Source organism: Trichechus manatus, unplaced genomic scaffold (genome assembly GCF_000243295.1).
Source record: "Trichechus manatus latirostris isolate Lorelei unplaced genomic scaffold, TriManLat1.0 scaffold00199, whole genome shotgun sequence".
Taxonomy (NCBI): Eukaryota; Metazoa; Chordata; class Mammalia; order Sirenia; family Trichechidae; genus Trichechus; species Trichechus manatus.
Genome location: NW_004444135.1, coordinates 4,143,990 through 4,171,641, shown reverse-complemented (window position 1 = coordinate 4,171,641; position 27,652 = coordinate 4,143,990). Strand labels below are relative to the sequence as shown.

The 27,652-nt window shown below is 39.5% G+C and overlaps 1 protein-coding gene and 1 long non-coding RNA gene across 3 annotated transcripts in view; one reads left to right on the top strand and one right to left on the bottom strand.

Annotated features, from left to right (window-relative positions):
- IMPACT (impact RWD domain protein) overlaps positions 1–12,439 on the bottom strand; it is a 35,236-nt gene extending 22,797 nt beyond the window's left edge. For both annotated transcript variants that reach the window (XM_023742077.1, XM_023742076.1), the window contains exons 1-5: positions 12,329–12,439; positions 11,078–11,206; positions 10,042–10,094; positions 8,704–8,766; positions 827–912 (exon numbers count right to left, since the gene is read on the bottom strand). In XM_023742077.1, coding sequence (XP_023597845.1) covers positions 827–912; positions 8,704–8,766; positions 10,042–10,094; positions 11,078–11,206; positions 12,329–12,364 — 367 coding nt within the window. In that variant the 5' untranslated portion in view covers positions 12,365–12,439. The remainder of the gene's footprint in view (positions 1–826; positions 913–8,703; positions 8,767–10,041; positions 10,095–11,077; positions 11,207–12,328) is intronic.
- A 6,382-nt stretch (positions 12,440–18,821) lies between these two features.
- Positions 18,822–21,143, top strand: LOC111822716 (uncharacterized). The gene is made up of 3 exons (XR_002825846.1): positions 18,822–18,837; positions 19,313–19,367; positions 21,033–21,143. It is a non-coding gene; the product is annotated as an uncharacterized LOC111822716 (long non-coding RNA).
- Positions 21,144–27,652: the final 6,509 nt, after the last annotated feature.

Sequence of the window (27,652 nt, the reverse complement as noted above, 5' to 3'; positions counted from 1 at the left end):
GAAACTGTTCCTTTTTTCTAATCCCTTTTTTACCCAATTTAAAAATAATTTTTACTAGTAGTAATTAAAAAAAACTGTATTTGGAAATAAAATCAGGTTAAAACAAGTTAGTTTCTTCTCTAAAAGCCTTTGCGGTAAGTCGAACAAAGACTAACAAAGTGAAGTAAAAGGAAACGTTAATAATTACCAAGTTGTCATATGCTTACAGGTTTGATAAAAGAATAATTAATAGAGCAAAATATCAATTTTCAATGTTTTGAAATTAGGTAGCTGTAATGGTTGCAGAATTTTGTGAATATATGAAAAATCACTGAATTTTATACTCTTAAACAGTGAATATTAAAGCTTGTAAATTATCTCTTAATTTAAAAAAAAAAATCTGTTTTCAAAGTCAGTTTTTATTTCCTTATATTGGTCATTATTTTCCAATGTTCTTTTTCTACAAACACTAGACTTATTAGTCAAACACTAGACTCAGGTAGACATTTAGTCAATGTCTAATTTATATAGCCCAGTAATTCAAAAGCCATGTTATAAGGTTCATGTAACCTTAACAATAATCAAAGACTATAGGGATTTTTGACCCAAGTTCTTTAATGATAAAACTCCTTTTCTATATAATATAAAATCAAAGAGGCTAAACCTTCCAGAAAGAAATAACCATAACTATATGACTAAAGGAACTTTCCAGAGAAACTTACATTTTATCATATATAAACCATAAAGCAGAACACAGATTTTCATACGAAATTTCAACTAGAATATCTACAAGAAATTTTAACTACTATAAGTTTAAAAAAGCATTGATAGTACTTTTCAGTCTTACCTGGCTCTGCCATCTGAGATTTTTGTATCAGGAATTCTCTTACTTTCTCCACCCACAGGTAAAGAATACTTTCACCAATGTTCTGTCTAAACAAAATTCAGAAAAACAAGATTGTTATTAAAAGATTTCCTTCTCAAATTCGAGAAAGTACAGACACATTTACAATCCAAGAAATTATCTGTAACCGAACCATGAGTTTTAATAAAGAATTTATAAAAACGTGATTTACCAACATTTGTGGATGAGTATTTTAGATTAGATTGTTTACACCAACATTTAAAATTCCAACTGACTATAAAATTAACATTGCTTACTTATTAAAATTAGCAGAAAAGCTGCAATCAAAGAAGGAAAAAAAATTTGACTTGAAATGGATAGATGTAAACGTGATTTATTTTTTTCCAGTGGAAATATTCTCAGTATTGATGTCTAATCATTGCTTGCTTTTCTAAACTTTTTGAACAATTTCCAGCAACTTATTTGGTATGCTCATCATTTTGTATACTTATTTGGACAAAAAAGAATGCAGTGCATTTGGGGAACTTCTTCAGAGAGCCAATTTACAAAACCTAATAGAAAATCAATACATATCCATATACTGTTTTTAGCAAAATATTCTATTGCCCAAATTGAGTCATTTTTATTCCAAATACTGTCTGGCTGCCTCAGATAACTAAATCCGTTTCAAAGGATCGCTGGGAATAAGACTGTGTAATGAGTTTTGAAGTCATGTCCATAAAGTTATGTTAAATGATGGCAACAGTATCAACTCTTTAGTGAAATAAAGGCCCAGAGTCCACTCTTTAGAGAATGACACTCCTTTTAGTTACATTTTGGTATGTGTGTTTAAAGAAATAACCACACTACTTACAGCAACACCCTTATCTCCTTCCTCTAAAGTTCGTTCCCCTTGAGGACAGAGAGTTGAAGATAATGGTGATAGAATAATTTGGAAAAGGATAGTGAGAATAGCAGCACAACTAGAAGACTATAATCGATGTCACTGAATTGTACACGTAGAAATTTTTGAAATGGTGTATCTTTGGCTATGTATATTTTCACCAAAAAAAAAAAAAAGTCCTCCAAGATTGAGAAGGGAGAGTGTGTTGACATGTTGTGGGGTTGTTAACCAATGTCATAAAACAATATGTGTACTGACTGTTTAATGAGAAACTATTTGTTCTGTAAATCTTCATCTAAAGTACAATAAAAAAAATAAAATAAATAAAAGTTCCCCTTGAAACCATTATTTCTCTTTATCACCATTCATCAGCATCTACCAAAGGAAACTTTCAAAACCAGCATGTAGAGAAAACACTGCTTCTCCAGATAATTCTGTACCCTCAAATCCTCCCCATCTCACCCATAATTCTTAGCACGAAAACAATCCTCTGTGTGTTCTTTTATAACCTTTCTTTTTAGAGAGAACACAAGTCAACTGGAAAAGTTTTTTTTAAAATTGAGAATGTTGGTTGAGGTAAATGTACTGAGTACACACTAAATATACTGACTATATTATATATACCAACACATTTAATCCTCATAATAGTCCATGAAGCACAAATGAGAAAATATACCTAGAGAGATCAATTGACATATCCAAGGTAGCCTTACCAGCAGTAAGAAGCCCAAAGCCAGACAAGAACCCAGGCCTAAAGCACAAGCTGCCCACTGCATTTTGCCCTCCTACCAAGCAGCTACGACTGTGCAAGTAAGCCACCAGAACTCTTGAGTCTCAGCTCCTCATCTATTAAGTGAGAGCTATTGTCTCTCAAGGTCTACAACAGATGGTAATAAAGAATTTAAAAAAAAAAAAATTCTTAAAGTTTGAAAAAAACGAAGGCTTTACAAAAGTAGCTTCTTTTCAAGTGAGCCTATCCTAATTCATTCAACAAATCTTGACTAAGGCCTCTCCTAGGAGCCCTAGGAAGATGCCATGAATGAGATACTTGGTCCCTTAGCTAAGTGTTTATAACCACTGTCCTAACAAATTTACGGTTTTGTATGTAATTTTTTCCATCTTCTAATCTCATTCTATTGCGTTCTACACTACATCATCATCGCCATATGCAGTACTATTAATTGTTGTTGGGTTGGGTGCCGTCGAGTCAGTTCCGACTCATAGCGACCCTGTGTACAACAGAATGAAACACTGCCCAGTCCTGCGCCATCCTCACAATCATTGCTGTTTGAGCCCATTGTTGCAGCCACTGTGTCAATCCATCTCATCGAGGGTCTTCCTCTTTTTCGCTGACCTTCTACTTTAACAAACATGATGTCCTTCTCCAGGGACTGGTCCCTCTTGATAACATGCCCAAAGTACATGAGACAAATATCTAGTATTTACTGAACACCTACTATATGCAAGATTCTGTAGAAAATGCTTTATGTGTATTACCTCACATAATCCTTACAACCCTTTGAGACAGGAAAAAAACAACCCTCTGTGAATATTCATCCATATTCAGACAGTTTTCTTGGAATGACACCTTGGAATTTTTACAATTAAGTGATGTTTCCACAACAGTAGAAAGAAATTAAACCTGAACTCCACATCTCCTCTCCCTTGGCCCTGGCTTCTTCCAGAGGAATATGCAACAGCAACACTTCTGCTCAGCATCACTTACTGAACGTTTCCTTCTTCACTAGTATTTGACACAACTGTTACTGAAATCCAGTGTAAGGAAGTCATGGTGGGCGTGAAAGGTTTCCTGAGTAAAACGAAAATCATTCTTTTCCCTAGACCCCAAAATGCTACCACTGAAGGTGTTTGTTTTGATTTTTTGCTGTTGTTACCGCTATATTTGTGTTTTCTCTTGCGACAATAGTTTGTTCATATCTTTTAACTATTCCCTAGAATTTGATGTGATTATTAAGCAATGTGGTTTTCAAACTTTTGCCACTGTTATAATGAATCTTAGAGATTCTAAAACAAACTAAAAAGACAAAGCTGGGCTGAACTGGGAGCCCTGCCTACTGAGCCTCTCCTTTCCTCCCCGAAATGGTCCTGGAGGCAGTCTGCTGAATCTTAAGGACTTAGGTAGAAAATTTTAGTACTCATTATATACTGAGATGCTAGGCTTTTATTTACAAAATCAAATTAGGATAAAGTGGCTAAATATAAAAAGTCTAGAACAATTTCAACTTGAGTAAAAGACCAACTTGAGTAAAAAAAAAATCATTCTTTTAGATAATCTATTTTGTGATTAACTCTACATAAATAACTATTATCCAGTCTAGTGTAATCAAAACAAAGTCAGGTAATTTGTGACTCTAACTTTACTTGTGGCTTTAATTTTTGTATCTTCAATTTCCAATATTTATAATTTATTGATTTAAAAGTAAAGCTATGTACTAAAATGCACTAGAATCTGTGTGACCTTAGAAAAATCAATCTCTGAGTTTCAGTCATCGCATCCTCAAAATGACAAAATTATGTAATTATTTTAATAAGAACAATGATCGCTTCTAGTATGTACAAAAGTACACATATGGATTAAGTCATTTAATCCTTGTAAGGATGTTTTCCCTATTTTACAGATGAGAAAATAGAAACAAAGAGGTCACACTATTTCAAAGACTGACTTCCAGAAGCTTCACTCTCCAATGTTAAATTCTGAGACAACATGACACATCAAAATACAATCAAAATTCTGAGACCGTGATACACAAAGTGTGAAGAGCTGTAGGATATTAGAATGATCATTTTCTTGGATTTTAAATATTTAATGGACTATAACAAATTCAAATATGAAAAATTTTAATCCCTTTCATTTTATCTTAAATAAACATTAGTATAATGCTCTAAGTGCTTTAAATGTTATTTACCTTTTTGTTTTATTAAAATATCATTTTTGTTGATTTAAAATACCCATATACAAAATATTTAAGCAAAAATAAGGTATGATAACCAAATAAATTTACATCTAATCAGTCACCAAGTCCTATATTCTTAAATATTTCTATAACTGACCATTCTTCTCCACCCACGTTCTCACTGCCTTAATAAAGCCCTCTACCATCTCCCTCCTGGGTTACTCTTCTATGGGGTCCCTTCCTTCAGACTCTCATAGCCTATCTACCCACTCCTCCTCAATCCCAACTCTTCCCAGTTCATTCTCCACACTGCCACACAAATCTGCCTCCAATGCCCAGAGCCTACAAGATAATGTCCAAACTGCTTATTTCAGTTTACCAGGTTCTTTGTCTTACACCTATCTCAATTTACATACCTGGCATCTTAAACTACTTGCTGAACTCTGAAGATGTCAGGTTGTTTCATGTCTACGTGATTTTATTCATTCAATTATCTCTACTAGAAAAGCCTGCCCCTTTTGATAACCGGGCAAACATTGCTCAAAGGTCACCTTCACCGTGGAACCCTTCTTTAGGTTCTTATCACATGCCCAGACAGTTTGTTACTAAAACCTCCAAAAAGCGCTATCACTTGGTCCAAACCTCTCTTAGTAATTACAGTACTATACTGTGTTGGTACACAACTTAATGTTTAAATTCCAAACTCCTAACAGATGGCCAGCATATTTTAGATGCTGAAAATAAATGTTTACTGAAAAAAGTCAGTTTTCTGACTTCATACCTCCTTTCATAAGACAATTAATCATAGCTCATCTTCTTATCTAGGCAAAAACCAAGTTTAGCAATGACGCTAAATAAATAAAAACCTGAACAGTGTTATCTGTAATCATAATAAAACTATAAACATTAAGAACTATGTTCATATATTTATATGTTATGTGTAATTTTCAGACTAATAATATTTTCTGTCTTGGAAAAAGTACAACCAGAAAACTCCTTAGAATCAAGGATGGCGAGACTTCATCTTACGTACTTTGGACATGTTGTCAGAAGGGATCAGTCCCTGGAGAAGGACATCATGCTTGGTAGAGGATCAGCAAAAAAGAGGATGACTCTCAACGAGACAGACTGACACCGTGGCTGCAACAATGGGCTCAGGCATAACAACCACCGTGAGCATGGCGCAGGACCAGGCAGCATTTCGTTCTGTGGTACACAGGGTAGCTACGAGTCGGAACCGACTTGATGACACCTACCGACAACAACATTTTTCACTTGCTGCCCCCTGCTGGAATTGTGTGGAAAAATACGATTGAATGCTCTCATACTAAACTTTTTAAAACAGAACGTACACTTCTCTTTAAACCATTTGTGTAAAAATAATACCGCTGGCACTGGGGTTTTCCAAGTACTTTAATAAACAATACAGTATGGCCCATATTCCATCTTTAGAACAAACTGCTTTATAATTTCTGACCCTTCCTAAATCTCAAATAGCTCAACTAAACTATTTAAGGAGAACTATTTAAAGGAGAATTTAAGTTGTGCCCTGTCAGACTGTATCTCTTAATAAAAGTGTGGATTTTGGGGATAGGGAAAAGGCAGGTTAAGAAGCTATTTCAGAATACATGACATTGTACACAGGTAAGAGAAAAATCTAACTGGTGAGTATGATTAACGTGACGGAAGCCACATGTGGAAAGATTTTCAAGAAAGAAGTGGTCAACACCACCAAAGGTTACAGAAGCCAAATAAGTACGTAAAGAAAAATGACCATCAGGTGTACTGTTAGGACATCACTGGTGAACAAATTTGCAGTATACATATCTTACTTTACTTTCTTAGGGGAGATAAATTGGTGAATAAGAATAAATATAAGCATTATAGAAAGGGGGACACAAACGTAGCAGTGACCAATTATATCTTTGGGTTAGGGACAGATATTAGAAAAATGTAATTAAAGAAATAAATAATATTTAGATGCTAAGGGTGATAAAAATACTAAATGGGGGCATCCTAATACTGATATGTCTAGTACTTGGTTACCTGTAGGGTCAAATGAAACTGCAAACCTGGGGACCCAAAGAAGACCATACTTCCTCAAGGAAGGAAAGGAGTAGAATTGATTTTACAAAGATTCACGACTTTCTAATTAAATATTCTGAATGGAAAAGAAATCTCCCTGGAGCCCCGAAGAACAAAGGGGTAACTGCTTACTCGCACTGTACCAAATGAGGTGGCCACTCAGAACACAGAATACAACCCTCACCAGTCCCCAGACTAAAGCTAATATTCCAGAACATTGTTTTATAAATTAATCTCATTAAAATTAATCCAACTCATATCTTCTCTCGACTATTACATTAGCCTCCTAACTGATATCCCCACATCTATTTTGTTCTCTTCCAATCAGTTTTTCACATAAATAGAATCATCTTTTTAAAATTAAAATCTTATGTACTGTTATGTACTGTTATGTACTGAATTAGATCCTGCAAAAAGAAATGTGGAAATCCTAACCCCTGTACCTGTAATATGACCCTGTTCAGAAACAGGGGTTTAATTATGTTAATGAGGTCATGCCAGCATAGGGTGGGGCCTGAACCTAATCACTTTTGAGTACTGTCTTTAAAAAATAAAGAGCAGACATAAGAGACTAACTTGAAACGTAAACTTTCACTTAAACTACAACAACAAGCAAACACAAAAGAGCAGAATAGACACAGACACACGCAGTGGGGAAGACAGATGCAGTGGGGAAGACAGATGCCGTGTGAGGGCCCGTTTACAACCAAAGGATTGCCAGCAGACGTCAGAAATTAGGGAAGAGACCCACAGAAGAAATTGACATGTTCGAGACCCTGTTTTGGACTTTTAGCTTCCAGAACTGTGAGAAAACAAGTCTTTGCTCTTTAAGGCCACTCACTTGTGGTATCTTTTATTACAGCAGCACTAAGTGGAGCAGTGGTTAACCCACCCAGCAACTCCTCGGGAGAAAGACCTAGCAATCTGCTTCCGTAAAAATTAGAGCCAAGAAAACCCTATGGGGCAGTTCTACTCTGCAACACATGGGGTCACTATGAGCTGGAATCAACTCGACAGCACCTAACAACAACAGGTAACTAAGACAGTGCCCCTTACTTAAAACCCTTGTTTCCCACTGCTCTTAAAATAAAGATGAACATCCGTAACATGGCCTACAAGACTCTGCATGACTTTCTCTGCCATCTCCAGGTCGTTTTCCCACCATGCTCCTTCCCTTGTCCCACTTCATATCACCATTACTTGTTTCCTGAAATGTGCCAAGCTCATGCTGTGCCCTCACTAGAGTTATCTTCATCTAATTAACTCAGCTCCTAAGTCAAACAAGATGTCCTAGACTAGGTCAGGTTGCGTTTCAAATTTCTTAGTACTGTATATCCTTCTTTCATAGAAGGATATATCGCAGCTGCAATTTTGCATTTATTTTTATGATGTTATGAATAATCTGCAATTTTGCATTTATTTTTATAATGTTATGAGTAATATCTCCTCCCCTCAAGTAAATTCTAAACACCATAAAAACGGATCATTTCTGTTTTTTTCTAACCACGTATAGCCAGGATCTAGTACAGTGCCTGCAGTACAGTGTATATTTGCTGAACGAATGAAAAATAGAGTATATTAATAAATTCTTAATCCCATGGTCTAAAATAAGAGAAATTACCATTAAAAATATATCTTATTTTGATAAATAACTAAGCTTAGGACTCTGCTGTTATCAATTTCATTCTACCTAGTCTATGGAAATATCAAAACAAGAGCCATATCTCTGAATTTACCTTCACAGTTGACTATTTTTATAGCTATTAGCTCTTAATTACTATATTTTTATATCTGACTAGAAACCATATCAAATGTATACTTAAAATTATAAAATCAACCTTTCAAGGTCTCTTCAAGTGCATCTTTTTTAATGGAAAGCTTAACAAAAGTTTAGAAAACCCACTAACACAACCACAGTTTAATAGAAGCCCACAATAGAATCACTTTCAGAACTTTTTTTACTACCTGTCACTTACATATATATTTCTTCCAGACTGTTGGATAAATCCATACGTTCTTGCCCTCTAAGCCAAGGAGCACTAAGAGGAAATAAAACAAGAAAGAAGATTATTCAAGGATTGTGTTTTTATCTCATTCAGAAATTACTGATTGACTTTATTTAACCTTTAAAAGTTATCTATTTTCATTAAAATGTTATGTTTGTATAAATCTATATAGTTCCAAAATGCTTTTATTAACAGTAACTCATTTGGTCTTTGCAACAAACCATGACGATGCCAAAATCCATTATTTTCTATTTTAATTAAAAACAGGGACAGGTTCATAGGATATCATAGACTTGCCCAAGTTTATATAAATGACAGAACAGGTTTGAGAATCTAGATTTCCAGATTCATAGTGTTTGCCACAATATCAGAGGTCCCCAATTTTTTCTAACTGGTGTCTTAAAAACAAATCTAATAAATAAACTGGTTGCCACATGATTTTTTTTAAAAAATTGATTTTTTTTAAAAGGACATTTATGTTTACAAGGATTCTATATTTATCACTTTTAATAAATAAAAATTAATGTTACAAAACTATTATTAATATTAAATTTTACCGAGATTTTTATACAATTCTGTTCTTCACAGGTTTATAAACCTTACGAGGCCAAGAGGCAAGGTAGACGCAACAGGTCAGGACTCATAAAGATTAAGCCTGGGCTGCTAAGAAAACGGTTGCTCAAAACAGTTGGGGGGAGGGGCAGGGAGAAGCTCCATTTCTAGAACGCAGGCAGTCTTGGGTAAACGCGTATCAAGGAACTGTGGCTAGGTCATCAGAACTAGATTAGGAGTAACTCCAAGGGTCAAGGTTTCTAGATGACTAGGTTGTCTAACAAGAGCCCTGGTGGCACAATATAACCAAAAGATTGGTGGTTCAAACCCACCCAGCTGCTCCATGGCAGAAAGACCTAGCAATCTGCTCCCATAAAGATTACAGCCTAGAAACCCTATGGGGCAGTTCTGCTCTATCATGTGGGGTCGCTATGAGTTGAAAATCAACTCCATGGCAACTAACAACAGGTTGTCTGAAGAGGAAGGTTTCCTTCTCCATCTCTAAAGACAATTCTATAGCTACTTTACTCCTGTGAACCCTGTAGTTCTCTCTTATACTAAGTGGGATATTTCAATGTGTTTTGATATAATTTAATTTTTTATTTAAATGCTCTAAACCAAGTCCAAAAGGTGTTTTTAAATTCTATATGCATTGTAAGAAGGATCTTTTATGTAAACCCAATGTATAGTATAGAGAAACAATCTCTGAAAAGTATAATCCTTTTATAAAAATATAAATGCAGAGATATTGCTTACTTCAGTTGATAAATGGGTGGAGCTGTACTTGGGTATTCATTCGGTAGCAGCACCTATGAAGCAGTTTAGAAACAAATCTGTATACACTTTATCGTGGATCAAAAACAGTATTTGTAAAGCTAGTTATTGGACAAATTTCTAACTTGCCAAACTAAAAAACAAAACCATTGTTTTCTTAAATCTCAGCAGAAAACTCCCTCCTAGTATTTCTGCTTCTATGCTGAATAGGTGTTAGTGACGCAGCAATTTTTTAAGGAGAAGGAGCTAGTCATTTGCATACAAATTATAAAATCAACAACAATATGAAAATAAGGGGTGGGAGGACAAAAGGAAAACTGAAATAGGGACCCTAAACCCTAACCTCAAATGGATTGAGTGGTGTTAAAACATTTTTCAAGTATTTTTCTGAAGATATACAAAAAACAGGTTCCTATAAAATATAAAAATACAACATAAAATCCTACTAAATATAGAATATAAAATGCTATTAAATATATGATGGAATAGCTAACACATAATAGAAAATAATATACATTTCTTTTCAAACTAGTATTATTGTAAAAATACTGACAAAAGCTCAAAGTAGCATCCTTCATGCTGAAAATGTAGGCAGTCATCTTTATTTTATCCTATCAAATTCCGGATTACTAAAGAAATGACTATATACTCTATGAATCATCTACCATTACTTATTCTTCCTCTTACTGTTAGTCATCTTCCCAGGTTTAGACACTCACCTATTAGATGGACAGGATAAATGAAAGGAAGTGAAACTCAAGCCTGTCAATGGTACATTAAGAACATTTTAAATAATTAAAAGAATTGGGATAAAAAAATGAAACTACATATTAAAGCATGACTTGAGAGTGATCTGAGATTTAATTAGCCATATATTTAACTGACAAAAGCCAACAACAACAACAAAAGACAATTTAGAACATATCACCCAAAAATTATAGTTAAAAGGACAGTGGTGAATCACACAGTCAGTGTTGTAACTGGAAAATGGCTGTAGAGAAGGGGAAAAAAAAAATACCTGCAAGCAAAGTGTCCATTTGGGATTTTTTGCAGTGTCATTAACTCTAATACAAAATATTTTGGCACAGTCATCAACGACACACCATTCATCGCCATATATAGCTGCCATTGCTTCAATTTCCTCATTCTGAAAGAAGTTGACCAGGGAGGAAAAAAGTGAACAAATTTACATACCCTAAAAACCTGATTTTTCTTTACTCCTCTATAAGGTTTTACATTTAATAGCACTAGCCTATTAAAAAAGAACACCTGTATGGAGCCCTGGATACGCCTTAGCAGGTCAAAAGATATTTTAGCAGAGGTCACCATGTCCTGCTCTCTGGGTGGTTGCCACACACTATTGAAACAACTGGAAACCAGCCTGGCTACTACATTAGTGTGGTTTTGGTCACTACTAAGCCAAAGTATATATACACTCCCACGCCCTGTACTGAGATTCACAATTTAGAGGACACATTTATTTTCTCAACTCCATCTTCTATTTTTTTAACAGGCAATCCCCACCCCCACTCCTAGTAGGGTTTTGCCACGCATTAGCCCTAGATTCCTGCTGGGTCTCACTGGGTGTTTTTGTTTGTTTGGGGGCAAGGTGGGCGGGGGGGGGACCGGGGCTAGGTGGTAGTTACTTTATTTTTGGCAAGCACATCCTCGAAACCTTCCAGGAATTATTATTTTGATTTGAGGTTTAAGAAGAAAAATAACGAACTAAAAGATGAGGAATGAGAACCTACCACGCATTAAACTTTACATCAGTTCATTGACCGCATAGGCCTGTGGGAAAAGCGTTATTGAACACCCACGTCAGCCACGCACTGCAGAAAGCTCAACACTAAGATGAGTAAAATTCAGTGGGCCTTCAGGGAGCTCAAGGGTCTGCGTCACTGCCCATTTTGCAAAGGCAGAAACGGGGGTTCTCAAATGGCTGTTCCAAAATGACCTAGCAGCGTCAGGGCGAGGAGCAGAACCCAGGCTTCGCCTCTGATGGTTGACGTGCTATCGCGTGCTGATGGTTGGCCATGACACCGTCCGAGGCGAACCCACTACCACTGGGGAACTGCTAGCCCAAGAGCTCTTGGGCAAGAATGAGCGCCGGAAAAATGGAAGAAGTTGGTGGACAAAACGGCACGGCCAGGCGGTACAGGTGGGACTGGGGGTGACCCCGGGCTGAGGGCCCCTCTGCGGAGGAGGCCCGGAGCTGCGAAGTGAGGCTGAGCCACGCCTGGAGGATCCGCGCCCGCCGGGGCCTCACCTGCCTCTGGTCGGTCCCTGGATCTCCTTCAGCCATTTGGCCCTAGAAGCAGCTGGGCGGCCACCGCGGGCCCAGGTCCAGAGTGCAGGGGCGGGGCACTGCCGCAGCAACAGAACGCAGTCTGCGACTGGCCTGACCCGGAACTGCAACCCTGCAGCGCCGCCGCCCACGTCTGTTTCCGGGTTGCGATGACAGCTGGGAGGGGGCTCCATGCCCACACTCACGCTTACACTCCCGTCACCCCGGGGAAACCGTCCCGCCATGAGGAAGCCTTTTTGGGTCTGTCACCTGGAAATTCGCTGGGGCTGGGAGCTTCTGCTTGTCCGCTTGTCCGCTTGTCCGTTGTGACCTCGGTATCCTCGTAACCCCCGGAGACGTTGGACAGTCGAGTTTACCGCCACGTCCCAGAAAGGGACTCAACCACTGTCTACAGTCCGAGACTCGTCTGCATTTGAAGGCAGAGGTTTTTTTAATGTGTTAAAGTTATTTTGTATGATTTTGACGAAGATGGGTTTGATTTACCAAAAAAGATAGGAGAGAGCAGGCAAGAATTTTAAAAGCGTGAGGAAAAACCATATTCACCCACTGTTGTATTGGCGATAGCTTTCTTTAGTGTTCTTAACATTTTGTCTAGGAACAACTTTTATACGAGACACTCGTTATGCCAGTCAACGTGTGGATCTTTGCTACCTTAATTCAAAAAATTTGAGTAAGAGTGTTGTCATTTCTCCCTTGCTCCCAACTCATAAATTCCAATACGTTGGTTGTGAATTATGTCAGTCACCTTATTGAAGACAAATGACTAGAGTTACACTGAGAATTAAATCCCTTTTAGGTAACTTATCCCCTCTCGCCTCACTTCCTTCGCACACACACACAAAAACTCAAAATATTAAGTTTCCTCTCTCTTCCTTAGAACCAGTACGAGTGGTAGTCAAGTCTGTTCCAACTCATGATAACCCCAGAAAGTAGAACTTGTGCTCCTTGGGTTTTCAGTGGTTGACTTTTTGGGGGAGTGGATTTCCAGGCCTTTCTTCCGATGTGCTTTTGGGTGGACTTAAACCTCTAACCTTTAGAGTACCAGCTCAGTGCGTTAACCATTTACACCACCCAGTTACTCCTCCCCTCTATTCCTTAGTCATGGGCATTTTTCAGGCTCCTCTTAAAACTCTGAGGCAGGGATGTGCTGCATAAGTACCTGTTAAGAATTCTACCCGTGTTGCTTTGAGGGAATCATAGTATAAGTCTTGTTGATTTACTGATTCAGCAGATATTTATTAGGCTCTTGTTGTACTGAACGCTAGAGATGAAAAAAAAAATGTCTTGCTCTTTTTTTTTTATGAGCTAAGATGTGAGAGAACAAAAGTTAAGTCAACAATTGACTAGGAGTAAGTCCTATTGTGTTGGTAGCACAAAGATGGGGCCATCCAATTTATATGGGGCTTCTTGTTGGAGGGAATTGAGTTATAGAAGGACAGATAGAGGTTAGCTAACTGAAGAATGGGAGGGGAGATGTTCTAGAGAAGAAAAGAAAGTTTATATATTCTATTGCCTCTGACATCACAGCTGTCAACCTCCTCTTGTCATGCTGCTTGCACACTCCTTTATGGTCACCTCCATAAATCTGCACATGTGTATTTTTGGCACCAAAAGTGGGCTTGGAGGGCTTTAGCCCTCTGTGAATCACATCCTTTCTCTCCAATTATTTGTGAATTATTTGTAATTATTTGGTTTGGACAGTGTATATTTTCTTCATCTTGAGCAAAAACAGCTTCAAGACCCTCCTTCCAACCAAAGTGACATAGTCCATGGTGCAGTCAATTCCTTATGGTATTTCTCTTCTAGGCGGAGACTTTGCCTGGGATTCTGAGGGGTTTGGCCACATGTATCTCCTCCAGGTTGCCTGAAGGCTTCTGCAGTTATTCTAATACTATGTAGCTTCCATCTGTCTTAAACAGATTCGCCTTGACCTCTTTCTTTGCTGACCTTTGTATACCTTATGGGTTTTATTGCATAAAACAGTGGTTTTCACACTTTAAAAAAAAGTCACAGAACCCTTTCTTCAATGAAAACTTATGTAAAACAGATTAGGTTGCTCTGGCTGAAATATTGGTAGTGGACCTGAAATCTCAAGTACTCAACAACTGTTCTTCCCTCGCAGTGGCCCCTTAAGGATTTTAAACCCCAAATCAAAAGCCACCGTATTAAAGCGTCACATAAAACATTGTACAACATAACTTAGTCAGCTAAACAAAGCACCACATATCCAGTTTTTTACACATAGCTCCCTTCTTACCACATATCATGATAACCCAGCCCATCTTACCTTCTGCAGATTACTCCAATGATTTTCTGTTAATTCCTGTTTCCTCATAGTTAGAGCCTTTCATGCCTTCGTTTGAGCCCAGATAAAAAGAAATGACTTTTTTCCAAAGAGAACAGAACAAAATCCTCCCTATTTCTTTGATCTGCTCGAGCATGTGACCAATACATAAAACTATGAATAGGGCCCAAAACTCAGATATACAAAGAACATTTTGGAAAGAGAAAGAAAGAAGTAATTATTGAAGTAACAAGTGTAGCAGCCAACCCACATTTTGCAAACATTTTGGGTTTGCAGAACGCATTGGAAGAAATCAAGATTTTATAGACAATTCAGTTGATAAAGATTTAATATGAATTTTGAGTAGTTCTTAATAAACAGTTCTCAGCAGAAGCTGAGAATGGTCTGCAAATAGTAACATACTCTGGGATACAAGAGGGGTTTCTAAGCCAGATTCTGCTGCTTTTCACATTAATTTGGCTAAATGGTTACTGGATGTCTCCCTGAAACTCAGTATGTTCAAAACTGAACTCATTATCTTTCTCCCTAAACCTATTCTTCGTGTCTGCCCCAATTCAGTGATTTGCAACCCCAGCACCACTGCATCAACAATTGCCCAAGCTTGAAACCTGGGAGACATACTATATTCCTCCCTTTCACTGCCTCCATACCCAGGCACCAAGTTCTGATGATTCTGATTCCTTTATATTGCTTATATTCCTCAAATCCTCCTTCCTAGTTTTCCCGACTCCATCTGGACACTCTTCAAGTCATTCTCTACACCTCTGCCAGAGTGATCTTTCAAGTGTACAAGTCTGATCATGTTTTTGTCGTCCTTGAAATCCTTCATGTGCTCCCCACAGCTTTCAGGATAATGTTTAAATACCTTAAAGCACAAAGTATGTTCCTGACCACCTCTAATTTCATCTCCAGCTGTTTCAGCTGGACCAGTCTGATCAATTTTACATAAGCTTTCTTTGAAGAAAAAATTCCATGGCTTTAGAAGGAAAGTGTGAAAACCACTATCTACCACATGCGATGCACTCACAAGTTGTTCACTAATAGTGTCACGTTCATCCTATCAGAGCCGGAGCACACAAGACACTCTCAGAGCGTTAACACATGGAAAGTAGCCACCAAACAGTAAGTAGAAATCAATGTTCACTCTTAAGTAATGGTTTCAGGATGGAAAAATCAATGTTTACTCTTACATCACTGGAGGGGCACATCTTTGTTGTCAGCAGGTTTGCGGCTGGTCCAGCTCTGTCGCACCAGCCTCTGGACAGCCCTGGGCCAGCTGTCATGACAGCTCTTGACGCAGAACTGCTCTGAGGGCAACCCCCACATGGGGTGCACCCAGGCTTGGGGGCAGGCCTCCCCTGAGCACCGCAGTCACCCCCTGTGCTCCAGACAGGCGCCCTTCACTTCGGACAAGCTCCATTGTGCTTCCAGTGGGGTGCCTGTGGCTTCCGGGCCCACTCCTGATCTCTGCTGCTTCTGATGCTGTCACAACCCTAAGCACATTATAGTTCTGAGCCCACTCATCTCAGTTTACTCTGCTGCCACTTCTCTGTTCAGCAGACACTAGCTTCTGCTTTCTCCTGGTCTCTGCCTCTGTTTCTCCCACCTCTGCCTTTTACTAGTCTGGAGTTACTGCTGTTACTGGTGTTTGTCTCTTCTGAAGAATTTTCCAATCTCTGATCCCCCAGGCTGACATCTCCACCCTGGGACAAGGATGGGACGGGACAGCATAGTGTTCTTCAACACAAAGCTTCCACGTCCTCAGGGGACATGCTCTCTCCTTAGAAGATGTTCACACTCTCCAATCCCGGAAGCCCCAGTGAGCCACCTTCTTCCCAGGCTTTTATTGGCTTCGTCAGCTTCGGACCCCCAGGTGATCCCTCTTAGTCAGGTCAGCCCCCACTCAGAACTAGGACCAAAGGGCCAAATCATCCACTGCAAAGGGGTTCCATGCCTCGCACCACAATAGACACTGTAGGGAATTAAGCCAGGATATACAGAGAGGTCAGTGACTAGAGTGAAGGAAGGGAAGCTGTTGGCAACCCCATGTATGCAGAGTCAAACTGTGCTCCATGGGATTTTCAAGGCTGTGATGTTTCAGATTCTGAGGTGCCTCTGTGTGAGTTTGGAACCACCAACCTTTTGGCTAGTAGTTGAGTGCTTAACCATTTGCGCCACCCAGGACTCCTAAGGAAAGGAGAACTTCGTGGTATTAGGATAACTGTAGAAGTCTACAGGCCACCTGGAGGAGACACATGGAGCCAAATCCCTCAGAGCTACCACCTGGAAGGGAAATAGGATGACTGGCTACACCAGAATTTGTGTTGTTGGACTTTGGAGCTCAATTTGGTTGGTTGGAAGCAGGGCCTTGAAACTGTTCTGCTTAAGATTAAGAAATAAACTGTCCAAATCAAATGATTGGAGGGGAAAGGTGGTGTGATTGAGATCACAGAGAGCTAAAACCCTCCAAGCCCTCTCTTGGTACCAAAAACGAATGCACATGTGCAAATGTATAGCAATGATCATAAAAGGGTTGTGCAAGCAGTGTGACAAGAGGGGGTTGACAGCATGATGTTAGAAGCAAGGGGGAATGAGTTACTTGAATGGAAAATCCTGTCTTGGAACTGTGTACATCTTCTGACTGCAACGGAAGTGGCAGATATTGGTGAGATATTATGCGTGAGAAGGGTTCTCCATAAGCCTAATCAGATGGTTTGAATCAAGCTCTTCTGAATATTTTCTAGGACCTTGCTACTCAAAGTGAGGTCTGTAGGCCAACAGCATTACATTACCTGAGAGCGTATGAGATGTGCAGAATCTTAGGCCCTGCCCCCAGACACTGTATCTGAATTAAACAAGATTCCCAGATGATTTGTATGCACATTAAATTTTGAGAATCTTGTGTGATGACCATGAGAAAGTGCCTCTCAGAGCTTAGCAGCTAGAGTAATTGATGCAGGGACCCAGGTGCTGTGCTCTGAAATGGGCGTAACTATGGAAGATACCACCTAGGTCAAGTAGTGTTAAATTGCTGAATGATTTCTCACAGCTGGTGATGGAGACTGTTCTGGCCAATAGAAATTGCTCACAGGCGCCTCGCCTCAAGCAGTGCCCAGGACACACACCAATCAATATCCATTGCACGCATCCTACCTGTGCCTCCCCCCCACACCCTTAGGCCTCTGCTCTGAAATCTATTACCATGTTTACACTGAGACCATGCTTCCCATGAATTGCTCCCATCCAACAGTGCAGAAACTAAGGCCCTAGGAGGTATGATACCCCTCTGATGGGTGACTTGGGCTCCAGGACTCCCTAAAAGCTTGGTTGAACTTAAAACTACTTCCACGCAATCTTCCTGCTTCCCTTCCGCTCCTTTCCCTTTTATTCAGGGGTAAGATTTACATCTGTCTAATGCCTCTCTGAGCCTCTTCAGGCTCCCAGTATATATTATATCACAGGTGTTTCCCCTAATACTTTTCTTGCACATTTAACCTCATCTATGAGTCAGAATTGACTCGACAGCAGCAGGTTTGGTTTGGTTTAGATTTCTCCACGACCCAGATTAATGCATTCTGCTTTAGGATACATGGTAACACAGGTGACTTCTGCTATATAGTATTAAGTTGGATTAATATTATCTGTTTCTAAAATATTTTACTTAAGGAATTATGTCCTTAAAATATTTAAGAAACAAAACATAAACAAGCCATCTTGTGAGTCTTTTCTTTATTCTCTGTGTGTTTATTAGCCAATGAAAGCTAATATGGCCAGCTATAGGCAATGAATGTCAACAGTTTCTCTTTGTACCACTTATTTGTGTTCTAGACAACAGTTTGACCCATTATGGCCAAGAAAAGTGATAAAAGTTACAAAGGAAGATTAAAATGCTGGATATTAATGTATGCAATTTATAGAGAACATCTGTCAAGGAAATAGTCAAAGAAGGAGAGTCAAGATAATTTAAAACTGATTGCAGCAGTACGTCAACAGAGAACTGCCAGAAGTGTAGGCTGGATTCAGAAGAGGATGTGGAAGGATGGATATCATTGCTGATGTCAGATGGATCTTGGCTGAAAGCAGAGAATACCAGAAAGCAATTGAGGAAAGGAGCAAATCCTTTAATATTGTAGTATCACCATAAATAACACTGCAGCCTGGGAAGGTTAGCTGACAATTGTTTCAACAATAGCTGGAAAAAATAATGGTGCCAAAGGCATTCCCTGACACACCATGGCGAAGGTGATGCATCTCAGTAAGAAGATGCTACTAGGGGCTTGTCAGAGGGTTTTCGCTTGGGTTCTGTAATTTGAGGTGGAGCGTTCAAGGAAGTGGGGTTTTCTTTGGATTGGGGCTCTCAGGGAAGAAGAGTAATTCTAAAATGGGGTATCTCAATGAATCTTCAGTGAATCTTAGAGGCAGGAGGAGCAGAGTGGGGCTAAACCTGTAATTGGTAAAGAAGCAACATTCACTCATGTTAGCTGGGAGGGGGGACATTTGGCTGTTTTAGTGGTTTGCAGTGTTGGTTTTGTTTGTGCTCAGACACGATTACAGAGTGGTCTTTTCCTTGTCTTGCTTCATCATGGTCACAGAGTGACCAAGTTGTAGGTTTATGTGCCATGAAATTGTTTTATGTTCAGCAGGAGAACACTACGGTCTAGCTGTGAGTGCAAGGCCAGCTCTCAACTAACAGAGGTGATTTTTTCTTTCTCATTCTATCCCATTATCCTATGGAATTTTCTTCGCAGTACTAATCAATATCCAACAATTATCTACTTCATGTATTTTTTAATGTGTTTGCAATCTGTCTTCCTCAATTTGAATGCAAGCTCCGTGAGGGCATGGATATTGTCTGTCTTATTCATCACTGTGTCCCCAACACCAGAAGCAGCCCCAAGCATGTAGTAGATAAAACAAAAAACCTATTGCTGTCAAGTCAATTCCAACTCAAAGTGACCTTATAGGACAGAATAGAACTGCTCCATAGGGTTTCCAAAGAGCAGCTAGTGGATTCGAACTGCCAACCTTTTGGTTAGCAGCTGTAGCATGCCATAGCTCTTAACCACCACACCACCATGGTTCGATATAGCAGATACTCAGTAAATATTAGTTGAATGGCAACTATTGGTCTCTTCCCATCTGGAACAAAGGAGAGTGAACAATACCAAAGACTCAAGGAAGAAATTAGCCCACAGGACTAATGGCCCACGCGAACCACAGCCTCTTCCAGCCTGAGACCAGAAGAACTAGATGGTGCCTGGCTATCACTACTGACCATTCTGACCGGGGACACAATAGAAGGTTCTGGTTAGAATGGGAAAAAAAATGTAGAACAAAACTCAAATTCATTTAAAAAAAAAAAAAAAAAGCAGACTTACTGGATTGATAGAGAGTAGATGAACCCCTAAGACTATTGCCCTAAGATACCTTTTCAGCTGGGAACTGAAGCCACTCCGGGAGGTCACTTTTCAGTGAAATAATAGATTGGCCTGTAAAATAGACAATAACACCCATGAGGGGTGTTCTCCTTTAAACAATCAATTGTACGAGACCAGTCAACAATTTACCCAAAAGCAAAGATGAGAAGGCAAGGAGGGGCAGGAAACTAGATGGATGGAAACTTGACAGGCGGGGTGGAAATGGTGAGAGTACTGACACATTGCAGGATTGTAATCAGTGTCATGAAACAATTTGTGTATGAATTGTTGAATGGGAATCTGATTTTCTGTGTAAACTTTCACCTAAAACACAACAAAATATTTAAAAAAAATTATTAGTTGAGTGAATGAATAAATTAGATGGTTGGGGAAAAGTTTCATCTGAAGGTGGGAGAGAGGGTCATGAAGGGAAGTGAGGAAATTCCAAAGCATACCCATGAGGGTGCAACCATTTCAAATCATCCTTGGGGTTGCCATGTCACCCATGATAGGATATCTGACCTGGGAGCCTAGGAAGCTACTCTCTCTAGAATGGCCTTTTGAATTCTAATTAGAGAGTCCTACAAGATTATAAAATGTTGAAATCCAATTTATTCTGTCCAGATAGGTTTAAAAAAAAAAAATTACCGTTGAGTTGATTTCAACTCATGGTGACCCCATGTGTGTCAGAGTAGAACTGTGCTCCCCAGGGTTTTCAGTGACTGATTTTTTTGAAAGTAAATCTCATACCCGTTTTAAAAAACAAACAAACGGTTGCCATCTAGTTGATTCTGACTCGTAGTGACAGAAGGTATGAAATCATCCTTCCCCATTTGGACTGTTATTACCTTAAGAAAATAGAACCTGAGAAAACCTCTTTCAATCACCTTCATTCAATGGCAAGCATAAAGTGTCTTTTCAGAGCTTTTGTTTTCATTTCCAGACCAAGACCTACATATGAAAAGAATGTCAATGAATATAACCCTTTTCATCTCATTAAAATACTTTGGTATGATTGGAAATCAATCTGAAGCTTTCAAAGAAAGCATTTCAGGTAAATATCTTTTCTACTACACTTCAGTATTTATTTTTGAACATATTTATTGGACCATTTCCCTAAAGGTAGAAAAAAATTGTATTGAGGCAATAACGATTATTTATGTTTATATTTACTATTTGTATTTTTTCACTACCACTGTTTTTAATGCCTCTTGGTACTTTATCTTACAGAGGTACTGAAAAGTTACTAGTTGGGTCAACTCAATAAATATTTACTGAGTGCTTATTTTGTACTATGTGCGAAGTACTATGCAGTTAATTTCCGAGAAGGTAAAGAAAGTTAACAGAAGACTTATAACTGCCCCCTTTTCGATGAGACCTATTTTCAAGTAACTGTAGCACACTGAATTATCTTAATTGGTGCTGAAGAGATTAAAAATCATTAACGTTAGCCAGACACCGTTTAGCATCATCTTCCAAGTTGATAGGGTATATGTTTAACCTGCGGTAGATAGATAGTTCCTTCAAGTATTTTGGAAGGGCTCCAGAGCCAGGATGCTTAGGTACAAATACTGACTTTGTCAATGACTAACTGTGTTACGTAACAGCTCTGGGCCTTCTTGACTGCAAAATTTCCTTGTCTGCAGAATGGGGGCGGTAATAATAGTTCCTATTTCATAGGATTATTGTGAAAATACGCCATGTAAAGAAAAAAACAAAAACTGAACCCATTGCCATTGAGTCAATTCCAACTCATAGCAACCTTATAGGACAGAGTAGTACTGCCCCATAGGGTTTCCAAGGAGTGGCTGGTGGATTCGAACAGCCATCCTTTAGGTTAGCAGCAGAGCTCTTAACCACTGCGCCATCAGGGCTTCAATTTATGTGAAAACCAAAAACCTGTTGCTGTTGACTCATAGTGAACCCAGAGTACAGAGTAGAACTGCCCAAAAGGGTTTCCAAGGAGGGCCTGGTGAATTCGAAATGCCAACCTTTTGTTTAGCACTTAACCACTTAACCACTGTGCTGCCAGGGCTCCAGTCTATGTAAAGGGCTCAGTATACTGGCTGACACGTAATACAAGTTCACTAAATATTATTGTTGTTATATGTTGAATTATATATTAAATATGCATTCACTAAATATTATTACTGTTGTTATGTGTTAAATTATATATTATGTTGCTATTATATTTTTACTATCTAGTTTACAGAGCTGTGAGATTAATAGCCATTGTTTCATAAAGAAAACACAGTACAAAGTTTCACTATCAAACTTAGTATTTTTTGCTACTTGCTGTGTGGAAGCTTTTTAAAGATTGCTACAGAAATGAATATTAGTAAGACAGTTCTACCATTGTACCATTGAGGAACTCCTATCTAAAAACTCAGCAACTGCTGTGTGGTGGAAACAAAACTCTGGACTTCTTATTCACTATTTCTAAATGTATATGTGAAACTAATTTTCCCCTATTTCTCTTTGTCTGTGACCTACTTTGTTTATCCAAAGTGCACTCTTCCCACCACTGTGTAGCAAGCAAGATCAACTATGCTCTATGTGCAGTGCCAAGCAAATCTCTCTCTCAATTATTCATTTATATACCCATTCTCTCCTTCCACTGCTGCTGTTATACAACTACCCACCATTTATTTCTAAACTTACCTCCCAGTTTATGGGTGATAAGACCGTTTGACTCATATCCTGACTGATGTACTAGCTGTGTGACTTTGGGCAAGTTATTTAGCTTTTCTCAGCCTCGGTTTCATTTCTTGTAAAATGAGGATGTTAATGCCCGTTTTGGGAGTTCTTAAGAAAATTAAATAAGAGAATGCCTAGCACATTTCTTGGCATGCAGTAAGCTTTCAAGAAATGGTAGCTTGAAATAGATACATGAGACTAAATGGGCAGCTCCCATCCGGAGGTGAGATGAGAAGGCAGAGAGGGTCAGGAGCTGGTTGAATGGTCATGGGAAATCAGGGGTGGAAAGTAGGAGTGTGCTGTCACAGTACAGGGAGTGCAGTTAGGGTCACATAACAATGTATGTATAAATTTTTGTATAATAGACTAACTTACATTGTGAACTTTCACTTAAAGTACAACAATAAAAAATAAATAATACGGAAAGAAAATGGTAGCTAATATTACTGAAATACATCTGTGATGTTGTATCCTTGGGTGCATGATAAGTAGAAATGCTCTCCAATATGAAAAGGAAGAACAAAACTACTGAGAGAATAGAGTGATTCAGATCACTTTATGAGTTGTCTACAGCTATGGGTGAAAACTAGAGTTACCATGCATAACTGTATTAGGAATCAAACTAAATACAAGAAAGGAGTCTCTCTGGGTATAAAACGTGACATGGACTTAAAACTTTCAGGGTGTAATACTAAAATACAATTTTGACTACAGTGGTTGAATATACCCCTTTTGATGGAACAAATTAATTAAATCACCCACAAAATAGAGCATTGGTAATTGAAATAGAATTAAAGTGAGCTAGTCAACAATGAGGTAACAAAATAGTTTGTGATCAGCTGCTAACCTGAAGGTTGACAGTTCAAACCCACTGTGATGGTTAAGATTGTGTCTCAACTTGCCTGGGCCATGATTCTCAGTGTTTTAATGTGATCACTCCCATGATTGAATATACTATGAGTAGCCAGTCAGATGAAAGGGAGTCTCCTTAGGGGTGTGACCTGCATCTGAATATAAGCAGACATTCTGGCTTTTTGCTCTCTCTGGATCCTGTGGATGCCTCCTGTCGTCTCATCTCTGGTTCCTGGGACTTGAGCTGTCACCTTATCTGCCAAACTTGGGATTTGTCAGTCTTCACAGCCTGTGAGCAAAGCCCTGCCGTCTGACCTGCTGATCTTAGGCTCACCAGTTTCTGCAGCTGTGTGACTTGGGAGAGGCCTCTACCCTGATCCATGGACTTGGGACATTCTAGCCTCTACAATTGCGTGAGCTGTTTCCTTGATATAAATCTTTCTATATATGTATATTTATATGCTTTACTGGTTTTGCTTCTCTAGAGAACCCAGCCTAAGACATTTGGTACTGGGAATGGTTCTAAATAAACAAAATTGTAAGGATGGGTTTTGTAAATTAGTTCTCAAGTCTGGTTAGTCTTAAAGATGTTGATGAGTCTGCTTCCAGCAGTTAAGAGGCCACTGATAGTCCATAGAGTGAGGTGGCGATACAAATACGCAAAATATCACCACTAGTAGATCAGGTATTGGTAAAAGGGAGGCTCAGGGTGAACACGTGTGATATCTTTCTACAGCTTTGTCAGAATGCGAAGTATAAGGAAGCTGGTTGGTTTATCCTACTTTCGCTAAACAAGCTGGTGAGAGAAAGAGATGCACTCAGGGCCTCAGAGTCAAAGCTCAAGTGCTGCATACATGACCTCAAGGCTTCCACTTGTGCTTTGAAAGAAAGCCTTATTTCTTGTAGTAATAGAGCTGAAATTGCCAAAAATCAAACCTAGAATCTTATTGTAAGAGTGGCTGAATTACAACGCCAGTTCAATTGCCAACCTCGAGAGGTGTCTGAAGTTAAAGTAAGGGCATTGATTGGGAAGAAATGGGATCGTGAAACTTGGGATGGGGGCATATGGGTAGATAATCAGGAAGCTGGGGACAAGGAGCCCATAAATTCTGTTGAATCACTCCTGCCAGCAGAACCAGTCCCATCTGAAGAGATTACTTCATGTTTCTCTGCTAAACCACCCTGCCCAGAGAAACTATTAGTCCCTCCACTCCTGTCTAATAAGATTAGCCCTAGCCCAGCTGCCTCTAAAGAGCCCTTGCCTGAGTCATTGCCCTGAGTATCGCCTGAGGCAGATGCTTTACAAGACAGTGCTGAATGTTCTCAAAACAATCTGACAATACCAATTCTGGCTTCTACACCTATAACTAGGCTTAAGTCCCAGCGAGCTCCAAAAGCTGAAGTACAAAGTGTGACCCAGGAGGAGGTACGCTACACTTTAAAAGAACTACTTGAGTTTTCAAATCTGTACAAACAGAAACCTGGGGAATATGTGTGGGAATGGCTATTAAGGGTGTGAGATAATGGTGCAAGGAACATAAAGATGGATCAGTCTGAGTTTATTGATATGGGTTCACTATGCACAGATTGTTCATTCAGTGTTTCAGCTAGAGAAGTTAGGAAAGGATCTAATAGTTTATTTGGTTGGGTTACTGAAGCATGGATTATGAGGTGGCCTACACTAAATCAAGTTGAAGTACCAGACCTACCTTGGTATACTGTAGAAGAAGGTATCCAAAGGCTTAGGGAAATTGGCATGCTAGAGTGGATTTATCAAGTTAGACCCACAGACCCACACATGGAGTGCCCAGAGGACACACCGTTTACCACAATGGCGAGGAACAAATTTGTGAAGGGAGTTCCAGTATCCTTAAAGACTGCTGGGATTACTATTTTATGTAAGTCAGATTTGACAGTGGGAACTCCCCTAACTGAGTTAAGACACCTAACTACAGTGGGGCTGATTGGACCCTGTGGTAGTAGCGGTCAAGTGGCTGCACGCAATAGACAAAGACAGAGTGAGCGTGGTTACAGTAATGAACAGAGGAGTTAAAGCAGTAATCAGAATAGTCTGACTCATATGGACTTATGGCATTGGCTACTTATTCATGGTGTCCCTAGGAGTGAAATAGATAGGAAATCTACTAAATATTTACTTGATCAATACCAACGGATGAATTCTAGGTCAGGTGAACAGCAGTCTAATTTGAATTGCCAGAAGAGAGTCACGGTCCCTCAGTCAATACCCAGATTTGAGCGAGTTTAAAGACCCACAACCCCTTGAGTGAAGGGGAGGCCGGGTCCCCTTGAGGAAGGACTCTAATACACTGCCAAAAATTTTTACTGTTATTCTTTCTCCCAGCCTTCCCCAACAGGATCTACGGCCTTTTACGAGAGTGACTGTTCATTGGGGAAAAGGAAATAATCAGACTTTTCAGGGATTACTGGATACTGGCTCTGAACTGACACTAATTCCTGGAGACCCAAAACATCATTGTGGCCCACCAGTCACAGTGGAGGCATATGGAAGTCAGGTTATTAATGGAGTCTTGGCTCATGTCCATCTCACAGTAGGTCCAGTGGGTCCCCGAACCCATTCTGTAGTGATTTCACCAGTTCCAGAATGCATAATTGGAATAGATATACTCAGCAACTGGCAGAACCCCCACATTGGATCCCTGACGAATAGAGTAAGGGCTATTATGGCAGGAAAGCCAAGTGGGAGCCATTAGAACTGCCCCTACCTAGGAAAATAGTAAGCCAAAAGCAATACCACATTCCTGGAGGGATTACAGAGATTACTGAGACCATCAAGGACTTGAAGGATGCAGGGGTGGTGATTCCCATCACATCCCCATTCAACTTGCGTATTTGGCCTGTGCAAAAAGCAGATGGGTCTTGGAGAATGACAGTAGATTATCAAACACTCAACCAGGTGGTGACTCCAACTGCAGCTGCTGTTCCAGATGTAGTTTCTCTGCTTGAGCAAATTAATACATCTCCTGGTACCTGGTATGCAGCTAATGCCTTTTTCTCCATACCTGTTTCAAAGGACCACTGGAAGCAGTTTGCCTTCAGCTAGTAAGGCCAGCAATACACCTTCACTTGCCTACCTCAGAGCTACATCAGCACTCCAGCCTTATGTCATAATTTAGTCTGCAGGGATCTTGATCGCCTTTCCCTTCCACAAAACATCACACTGGTCCATTACATTGATGACATTATGCTGATTGGACCTAGTAAGGAAGAAGTGTCAATGACTCTGGACTTATTGGTAAAATGTTTGTGTGCTAGAGGGTGGGAAATTAGTCCCACAAAAATTCAGGCACCTTCTACTTCAGTGAAATTTCTAGGGGTCTTGTGGTGTGGGGCGTATCGAGAGATTCCATCTAAAGTGAAGGATAAGTTATTGCATCTTGCTGCTCCCACAACTAAAAAGTAGGCACAATGCCTACTGGGCCTCTTTGGATTTTGGAGACAACACATTCTTCATTTGGGTGTGCTACTCCGGCCTACTTATCAACTGACTCGAAAAGCTGCTAGTTTTGAGTGGGGACCAGAACAAGAGAAGGCTCTGCAACAGGTTCAGGCTGCTCTGCAAGCTGCTGTGCCACTTGGACCATATGATCCAGCTGATCCAATGGTGCTTGACGTGTCAGTGGCAGATAGAGATGCTGTTTGGAGTCTTTGGCAGGCCCTTATTGGTGAATCACAGCATAGACCCTTAGGATTTTGGAGCAAAGGTCTGCCATCCTCCGCAGATAACTACTCTCCTTTTTTTTTTTCGCTTTTTAAACTTTTTTATTTATGATTTTTTTTTACTGTTGTAATTAAATGAAGTTTACATTTCAAGTTAGTCTCCCATACAGAATTTTTTTTTTAACATACATTGTTATGAGGCCCCGACCGCTCACCACATTCTGTGACAGCACGCTCCTCCCCTCCACCCCTGATTCCCCATGAACATTCAACCAGCTCCTAACTCTCTCTGCCCTCCCATCTCATCTCTGGACA